Source organism: Procambarus clarkii, chromosome 28 (assembly GCF_040958095.1).
Source record: "Procambarus clarkii isolate CNS0578487 chromosome 28, FALCON_Pclarkii_2.0, whole genome shotgun sequence".
Taxonomy (NCBI): domain Eukaryota; kingdom Metazoa; phylum Arthropoda; class Malacostraca; order Decapoda; family Cambaridae; genus Procambarus; species Procambarus clarkii.
Window position 1 is genome coordinate 6,908,026 of NC_091177.1, and position 10,000 is coordinate 6,918,025.

Genomic DNA, 10,000 nt, shown 5'->3' on the forward strand with positions numbered 1-10,000 from the left:
GAAACCCCAAGAAAAGTGTCGTTAATTGAGTTATGTGATGTATCTATGTATTTAGTTTAAACGATAAGTAAATGAGGAATGCAGCGAAGCTAAATGGAGCAAGGATTAGTTTTATATACAGAAATTAGTCTTAATTATTTCCTTTAACTAATTTCGGTGTGTTTGTTGTGCAGGTGATTCTCGCCGCTCTTGCCGCCGTGGCCGCCGCTGCCCCCCAGGGGGGTTACGCCGCCCCAGCCGCTCCTTCACGCTACAGTGAGTCTAGCGAGGAAATCCCCATCCTGAGGGACGACCGTATCCACGAAGAGGATGGCAGGTACAACTTCGATATCGAGACTGGCAATGGCATCACGTTGTCCCAGTCTGGCTCTCCCGACGGTCCCGAAGGCGCTGTAGTCAAGTCCGGAAGCTATTCGTGAGTGCAATTGCAAGATAATGATGGTGTGAGCTATTCTCATATATCAATTAATCTAACAGAACATAGAAATGTTTTCCACAGTTCTTAAACGTATTCTATATTACAGCTACACTGCTCCTGATGGCACACCCGTTCGTGTGACGTTCGTTGCCAACGAGAACGGCTACCAGCCCCAGTCTGACCTGCTGCCAGTGGCTCCTGAGTTCCCCCACCCAATCCCCCAGTTCGTGCTGGACCAGATCGCCTTCGCTGCTGCGGAAGATGCTGCTGCTGCACGCTCTGGTCCCTCTGCCAGCTACGGTGCTCCTCAGTAATGTTTATATTTCTGTTCTGGGAAAATAGCACAAGATTTTCTTTTTTAACTTAAAGAAGATTCTAAACTTATGCTGTACAAATCTGTGTATTTATGTACCATTATATATATTTATAATGCAAATCATAATAAATTTGCAAGATCATTTACAATGTTTAACATATTATCCAACATATATTACTGTTGTGAGTAACGAAGGAAAACATTCAACGTTTAATACCAAATTTAACCTTCAGTATCAGGTATTTTGCTTAGGAAAGAACATTAAGAACATTGACTGTACTGATCTTGAACTTATAAACGAAGACGACGTTGCTGATGGACAGATCTAAACGATAAGCACAATCAATGATGATATAAAGAACTTGTGAAACAATTAAATCTGGCGAGGACTAGAAACAACGGATGAAAATATGAATAATTTAGGCTTAAAAAGGCTACAAGTAAACATTGGTTCAGGAATAAAGTTGTAAGAAATTTTAACAAACTATACATCTGTCGACAATGAAACAAATATATTTCTGTTTCAAATATTATTAATGTTATTATACATTTTGGATCAGTGGATAGTTAGGCGTAGATAAAGTTGCGTAAAATATTTTGGTAACGTTGATTTAGAGAGAGTTAACGGTACAGGCAAGTAGTATTAACGGCACAGGCAGGTAGTGATTGACTTAAGTCTCGAATCAGCTTCCAACATGGTAATGAAGATTATAAGCTAAATTCAGACATAAAGAATGTATTATCAATATTTAGCCCATCCTCGTTAACGTTGTGGAAATGCTCCTTAATTTAGTATCCACTCCTCTATTTATGAATAAAAAGCTCTTTGCACATGACTCAACTGCTTACACTGTAACTTTTCTCGAAGAGTATTTCGCTCACGACTTTTGTTCGAATAGTCTCTAAATGCTTCACTCTCGTACTACAAGTACATATTATTGTTCATAGAAATTAAACTAATTAACTGCTAAAGCTCATGACACCTAATAAGAGCAGGGTATAAAATCCCAATTATATGATATTGGACTTGTTCATAACTAAGTGTTTAGGGGAAATTCGGAGATAATAATTGAATTAATGCCATCTATCGGTAGAAAAGATTACTATCAACAGTCCAGGACAACAGATGTTGTCCTGGACTGTTGTCCAACATCAGCTTTAATATACAACTTATGCCATCTATCGGCATAAAAATTACACTATCAACAAGCGACCTCTATATGATTCACCTGGTGCTATCTGTTAGCATATCATTACACTATCAACAGGCCAACAGCAGCCCATAAGCCTGGTTGTTGTGTTGAAAGAACAATTCCCACGCTTGTATATAATTGGTAGAAACTCATTGGGGATATTCTCCACGACGGCCAATCACAGGAAGCAACCCGTCCTCAGACCAAGTTCATTCCTTCCAGCGGGCGATCCCAAAGATGCAGTCTTAAATTTTAACATTCTGTTCATTCAAAACAGGAATTTTTTCAAATATAAATGAATATCATTTTTTATATTACAATATTGAATATATTTAGGTACCGGTTAGGTTAGGTTAGGTGTTTAGAATTTGTTGGCGAATATTTGTTTTTGTTGTACGTGGGTGAAACATTTACAGCGTTGTAGTTCGAAATAAATTCGTTAGTGAAGCACTTGTTCCAAAAGTGTTCGAACATCATCAGCTGTGAGTCGTTGTAAACCGTTTTCATTCATAAACAGGGGGTTTGGCGGGTGCATGGAATGGATTTAGCCCTTTGTTTATGAGGACGGGCTGTTCCTTCCTAATAATATCTTCGGTATTCAGTACATCAGCCCTGCTTATTACTTTCTATTTCAACTCTAAACTAAAAGAAAAAAAACTAAAAAAAAAAAAAAATGGTTAATTAAGTGATAATGAATTAATGTAGGATATTACAGGTCTTATACAAAAAATGTGTTGGCTACCTAACCTGTGACGTCATCAGTTAGTGTACTTTATGTTAAATTCTGTCAATAGATGGAACTCTTTGTCAAGTGCACACACACGCACATGCACACTCACACGCACACACACACACACACACACACACACACACACACACACACACACACACACACACACACACACACACACACACACACACACACACACACACACACACACACAAAAAAAGTAGTTAGTAAACAGTTGATTGACAGTTGAGAGGCGGGCCGAAAGAGCAAAGCTCAACCCCCGCAAAAACACAACTAGTAAACACACACACACACACACATCACACGCACATACACACGGAAAAAAAATCAGAGGTATGCCACTAGGCTAGTCCCTGTACTAAGAGGCATGAGTTACGAGGAAAGGCTAAGGGAGGCGAACCTCACAACACTGGAAGACAGAAGAATATGGGGACACATAATCACTACATACAAAATTCTATGAGGAATTGGCACTGTAGATAAAGATAAACTTTTCTTCACGGATGGTACGTGAACAAGGGAACACAGGTGGAGACTGAGTATCCAAATGAGCGACAGGGACGTTAGAATGAACTTTTTTAGTGTCAGAGTAGTTAACAAGTGAAATGCATTAGGCAGAGATATGTGGAGGATGACTCCATACACAGTTTCAAATGTAGATATGATAGAGCCTAGTAGGCTCAGGAATCTGTACAGCAGTTGATTGACGGTTGAGAGGAGGGACCAGAGAGCCAGAGATCAACCCCCCGAAACACAATTAGGTGAGTATACCCAGGAAGCAGCCCGTAACAGCTGTCTAACTCTCAAATACCTATTTATTACTAGGTAACAGGAGAATCAGGGTGAAAGAAACTCGGCCCATTTGTTTTTCTGTCATCGCCGGTGATCGAACCCCGGCCCCCAGGATTACGAATCCTAAGTACTGTCCAGTCAGTCACAATTCGCCCTGTGTGTTTGTGTGTGTGTGTCTGTGTGTGTGTGTGAGTGTGTGTGTTTACTAGTTGTGTGTTTACTAGTTGTGTTTTTACGGGGGTTGAGCTTTGCTCTTTCGGCCCGCCTCTCAACTGTCAATCAACTGTTTACTAACTACTTTTTTTTTTTTTTTTTTTTTCCCACACCACACACACACACACACCAGGAAGCAGCCCGTGACAGCTGACTAACTCCCAGGTACCTATTTACTGCTAGGTAACAGGGGCATTCAGGGTGAAAGAAACTGTGCCCATTTGTTTCTGCCTCGTGCGGGAATCGAACCCACGCCACAGAATTACGAATCCTGCGCGCTATCCACCAGGCTACGAGGCCAGGCTATGTGTGTGTGTGTGTGTGTGTGTGTGTGTGTGTGTGTGTGTGTGTGTGTGTGTGTGTGTGTGTGTGTGTGTGTGTGTGTGTGTGTGTGTGTGTGTGTGTACTTACCTAGTTGTTCTTACCTAGTTGTGCTTGCGAAGAGGTTGAGGTCTGGCTCTTTGGTCCTGCCTCTCAACTATCAATTAAATAATATACAGGTACACACACACACAACTAATGTGTGTGTGTGTGTGTGTGTGTGTGTGTGTGAGAGAGAGAGAGAGAGAGAGAGACAGAGAGAGAGAGAGAGAGAGAGAGAGAGAGAGAGAGAGAGAGAGAGAGAGAGAGAGAGAGAGAGAGAGAGAGAGAGAGAATGTTACCTAGCCTAGAGGGGTACGTAGGGAAAAGAGATAACAAGCGATTTTAGGAGGGATAACGTAATTATCTGTTTGTATAAAAATATATGTTTTATGATAATGCATAACTACTTAAGAAACCTAAAATTACCATTAAGAACCTGACAGAGGGAAAGCAAAATAATTATAATGGTAAATTTCAACTGTAAAGAAAAAGACTGGAGGGCTTATAAGGCTGGAAGAAAAAGCAAAGGAAAAAACTAATTCAGTAGTTTGGTGATGAGCTTATTTCTGTGCCAAAATGCATTGATTTAAGAAAAATAAGAACAGGAATATGCGTTTTCCTTTGCATCTTGTTTTGACAAAAGTAGAACAAATCATCAGTATGATTTTTGTAAAATCACTTGAATCAATAGTGTCTTCTACTTGAGATAATATATAGAATCATCAATTGTTGCAGATGAAGGCAAAATAATACTGCCGCTAAACTTAACTATTAAAGATTAAAGCATGTAGAACTAATTTAAAATTGAGTTACAAAGTAATGATATATGCAATAAATTATCTATACTGTATACGACTGGGAACCAGGAACACTAAAAAGCTGTTAACTTGGAACAGGTATTGAAAAGCTATGAAAAATGAGGACAAAGCTTTAAATCAGTTCTGCAAACATTCAGGGTTATCAGAAATTCTAACAGGCGGGATTTCTTTGATAATTTTAGAAAAAAATATAAGAAAAATAAGAGAAGAGAATATGAGAATTAAGGAAACGGCAGATGGACTACTGACTCTTATATGAGTGAGCTTCTATATATATATATATATACTCAAAGTCATTAATATATATGTCTACGCTACGCTAGAAACACTCAAGATATAACTCATCTAATATGCTACGTGGTAACTTGTTCCATATTTCATGCACTCGATTTTCCAACCAGAATTTATCCAGGTCTCTCTTGAATGTAAAATTATCCTATATATCCATTGTTTCTTGTTCTATTTTCAGTGGGTATTTAACACCTTGTTAATATTCCTGTTGTTATACTTTTGTCCACTTGCATACTTCAGTCATGTCACCCATAGGTCCTCGCAGGTCTAGAGAAGGTAAATTAGGCCTTTGATCTCCTCATGTGAAAGGGTTCTAATTCTAAAGATTAACTTTGTCATCCTTCTCTGAACACGTTCAAGTGAGTTTCTGGTTCAGAGCTTCTCTAATCTATTGATGTTCTGATACACTGGTGTTCTGAAAGAGTAGTGTACTAGAACACTGGTGTTCTGGTTCACTGCTGTTCTTGTCAACAACTGTTGAGTCAAAATATGTTGTTGTCAAGTTGTACTCTGGTCCACTGGTGTTCTGATCATCTGGTATTCTGGTCCAGTGGTGATATGGTTCAGTGGTGTTACAGTCCACTGGTGTTCCGGTCTCTGGTCTTGCCGTAAACCGGTGTTTTGAACCAATTGTGCTCTGGTCCACTGAAGATGTGATCCAGTGGTGTTCTGGTCCAGTGGTACTCTCATACACTGGTGTTTTAATATAATGGTGTTGTAGTCGTTTGGTGTTGTGATCTACTTGTGTTCTGGTCCACTGGTGTTCTAACCCATTAGTGTTCTGATCCACTGGAGTTCTAAACCATTAGTGTACTGATCCACTGGTATTCTGACTCACGGGTGCTCTGGGCCATTGGTGTTCTGGACCACTTGTGATATAGTTCACTCAGGTTCTTCTAAGGTCGAGGATTGTAAGTTCAGTTTAAGACACTAACCTTGAAAAATCGAAGGTAGTAAGAAATATAGGGCGAAGATTACCTCAGAAAGTGAAGCTGGCAACTGTGTAGGAGCAGGCGTCTGGGGACTATATATACGTGGCCTCGAACACTGCAGACATCAGTGTTTGAACACCTCAGCCAACATGAAGTTTGTGAGTACCTGAAATCTCGCCCTGTAGGCGAAGTGCTCTTGCTAGCGTTGAGAGAATTCAAGCCTCTAAAAACATACACACACACACACATACACACACACACACAACTCCACCTCTGTGGTGGAGGCTGACTTCATACACAGTTTCAAGTGTAGATATGATAGAGCCCAATTGGCTCAGGAACCTGTACACCTGTTGACTGAGGGTTGAGAGGCGGGACCAAAGAGCCAGAGCTCAACCCCCGAAAGCACAATTAGGTGAGGACAATTAGGTGAGTACACATACCACTAGATATTTAAAGGTGACATAAGTACATTGGTTAATACAATGAGTGTTTAAAAGTTATGCATCTCATGGAGCTCCTGCATAGGGAGCCGGTCGGCTGAGCGGACAGCACCGGGAATTGTGATCCTGTGGTCTTGGGTTCAATCCCAGGCACCGGCGAGAAACAATTGGCAGAGTTTCTTTCAACCTATGCCCCTGTTACCTAGCAGTAAATTAGGTACCTGGGTGTTAGTCAGTTGTCACGGCTGCTTCCTGGGGGTGGAGGCCTGGTCGAGGACCGGGCCGCGGGGACACTAAAAGCCCCGAAATCATCTCTAGATAACTTCAAGATAACCTCTGCTTCCAGAGAGGAACATGGAAAGAATGTTGGCGGACAGCTCCATCACAATTGAGATAGATAGACAGATATAAAATACCAGCAGGGCAGCGGTTAGTTTCTTCTGGAATCTTTCCTTGTTAAGGCTGTTCATAATATAGTCTATAGAGCTCTTGTCCCCCATTCGTGGGGGTCCGTGGTTTTAGTCTTTTGGCGTTTTATTACACTCTCTGATATTTGAAACCCCAAGAAAAGTGTCGTTAATTGAGCTATGTGATGTATATATATATTTAGTTTAAACGATAAGTAAATGAGGAATGCAGCGAAGCTAAATGGAGCAAGGATTAGTTTTATATACAGAAATCAGTCTTAATTATTTCCTTTAACTAATTTCGGTGTGTTTGTTGTGCAGGTAATTCTCGCCGCTCTTGCCGCCGTGGCCACCGCTGCCCCCCAGGGGGGTTACGCCGCCCCAGCCGCTCCTTCTCGCTACAGTGAGTCTAGCGAGGAAATCCCCATCCTGAGGGACGACCGTATCCACGAAGAGGATGGCAGGTACAACTTCGATGTCGAGACTGGCAATGGCATCACGTTGTCCCAGTCTGGCTCTCCCGACGGTCCCGAAGGCGCTGTAGTCAAGTCCGGAAGCTATTCGTGAGTGCAATTGCAAGATAATGATGGTGTGAGCTATTCTCATATATCAATTAATCTAACAGAACATAGAGATGTTTTCCACAGTTCTTAAACGTATTCTATATTACAGCTACACTGCTCCTGATGGCACACCCGTTCGTGTGACGTTCGTTGCCAACGAGAACGGCTACCAGCCCCAGTCTGACCTGCTACCAGTGGCTCCTGAGTTCCCCCACCCAATCCCCCAGTTTGTGCTGGACCAGATCGCCTTCGCTGCTGCAGAAGACGCTGCTGCTGCACGCTCTGGTCCCTCTGCCAGCTACGGTGCTCCTCAGTAATGTTTATATTTCTGTTCTAGGAAAATAGCATAAGAGTTTCTTTTTTAACTTAAAGAAGATTCTAAACTTATGCTGTACAAATCTGTGTATTTATGTAGCAATATATATGTATATATATATTTATAATGCAAATCAAAATAAATTTGCAAGATCATTTACAATGTTTAACATATTATACAACATTTATTACTGGTTGTGAATGATAAAGTAAGACATTCAACGTTTAATGCCAAATTTAACCTTCAGCATCAGGTATCTTGCTTACGAAGGTACATTAAGAACATTGACTGTACGGATCTTGAATTTGTAAACGAAAGCGACGTTGTTGATGGACAGAACTGAACGAAAAGTACAAACAAGGACGATATAAAGAACTTGTAAAACAATTAAATCAAGCGAAAACTCGAAACAGCGGATGAAAATATGAGTAATTTAGATTTAAAAAGGCTACAAGTAAACTTTGGTTCAGGAACAGAGTAGTTCGAAATTTTAACAAACTATACATCCGTCGACAATGAAATAAATATATTTGTTTCAAATATAATTAATGTTATTATACATTTTGGATATGTGGATATTTAGGCGTAGATAAAATTGGGTAAAATATTTTAGTAACATTGATTTTGGGAGAGTTAACGGTGCAGGCAGGTAGTGTTAACGGCACAGGCAGATAGTGAATGACGTAAGTCTCGAATCAGCTTCGAACATGGTAATGAAGATTATAAGCTAAATTCAGACATGAAGAATGTATTATCACTATTTTGCCCATCCTCGTTAACGTTCTGGAAATGCTCCTTAATTTAGCATTCGCTTCCCTGTTCATGAAATAAAAGCTCTTCGCACATGACTCTCAACTGCTTACATTGCAACTTTTCTCGAAGAGTATTTCGCTCACGACTTTTGTTCGAATAGTCTCTAAATGCTTCACTCTCGTACTACAAGTACAAATTATTGCTCATAGAAATTAAACTAAATTAACTGCTAAAGCTCATGACACCTAATAAGAGCAAGGTATAAAATCCCAATTATATGATATTGGACTTGTTCATAACTAAGTATTTAGGGGAAATTCGGAGAAAATAATTGAATTGATGCCATCTATCGGTAGAAAAGATTACTATCAACTTATGCCATCTATCGGCATAAAAATTACACTATCAACAAGCGACCCTTATATGTTACACCTGGTGCTATCTGTTGGCATAACGTTACACTATCAACAGGCCAACAGCAGCCCATAAGGCTGGTTGTTGTGTTGAAAGAACAATTCCCATGCTTGTATATGATTGGTAGAAACTCATTGGGGATATTCTCCACGACTGCTAATCACAGGAAGCAACCCGTCCTCAGACCAAGTTCATTCCTTCCAGCGGGCGATCCCAAAGATGCAATCTTAAATTTTAACATTCTGTTCATTCAAAACAGGAATTTTTTCAAATATAAATGAATATTATTTGTTATTTTACTATATTTTAAATATTAAGGTACCGGTTAGGTTAGGTTAGGTGTTTAGATTTTGTTGGCGAATATTTGTATTTGTTGTACGTGGGTGAAGCATTTAGAGCGTTGTGGTTCGAACAAAATTCGTTAGTGAAGCACTTGTTCCGGAAGTGTTCGAATATCATCAGTTGTGAGTCGTTGTAAACCGTTTTCATTCATAAACCAGCCCGTCCTCCAAACAAAGATCCAAAAGTGATTCCATGCACCCGCCAAACCCCCTGTTTATGAATGAAAACCGGTTTACACACGACTCACAACTGCTGACGTTCGAACATATCCGGAACAAGTGCTTCACTGACGAATTTTGTTCGAACCACAACGCTGTAAATGCTTCACCCACGTACTACAAATACAAATAATCGCCAACAGAACCTAAACACCTAACCTAACCTAACCTATGCCTATTTATACACAATATGCTAATATATTATAATATTAATTTATACTTGAGAAAATTCCCGTTTTGAATGAAGAGCATGTTAAAATTTATGAATGCGTCTGTAGGGTCGACCGCTGGATGTAATGGACTTGAGTCGAGGATGGGTTGCATAAACAGGAGGTTAGGCGGGTGCATGGAATGGATTTAGCCCTTTGTTTATGAGGACGGGCTGTTCCTTCCTAATAATATCTTCGGCATTCAGTACATCAGCCCTGATTATTACTTTCTATTTCAACTAAAAAAA

General features: G+C 40.1%; 3 protein-coding genes across 3 annotated transcripts in view; all 3 read left to right on the forward strand.

The window, feature by feature from the left end:
- The window catches only part of LOC138369372 (cuticle protein AMP1A-like), a 1,552-nt gene extending 676 nt beyond the window's left edge, over nt 1-876 (forward strand). Inside the window, exons 2-3 of the mRNA XM_069332612.1 lie at nt 174-415; nt 525-876. Coding sequence (XP_069188713.1) covers nt 174-415; nt 525-732 — 450 coding nt within the window. The 3' untranslated portion in view covers nt 733-876. The remainder of the gene's footprint in view (nt 1-173; nt 416-524) is intronic.
- A 5,339-nt stretch (nt 877-6,215) lies between these two features.
- The window catches only part of LOC138369519 (cuticle protein AMP1A-like), an 8,254-nt gene continuing 4,469 nt past the window's right edge, over nt 6,216-10,000 (forward strand). The window contains exon 1 of the mRNA XM_069332847.1: nt 6,216-6,245. Coding sequence (XP_069188948.1) covers nt 6,237-6,245 — 9 coding nt within the window. The 5' untranslated portion in view covers nt 6,216-6,236. The remainder of the gene's footprint in view (nt 6,246-10,000) is intronic.
- Nucleotides 7,253-7,971, forward strand: LOC138369520 (cuticle protein AMP1A-like; the record flags this gene model as incomplete). Its single annotated transcript, XM_069332848.1, has 2 exons — nt 7,253-7,500; nt 7,610-7,971. Coding segments are annotated over 2 exons (456 nt in total), but the record flags the coding sequence as incomplete, so codon positions are not given.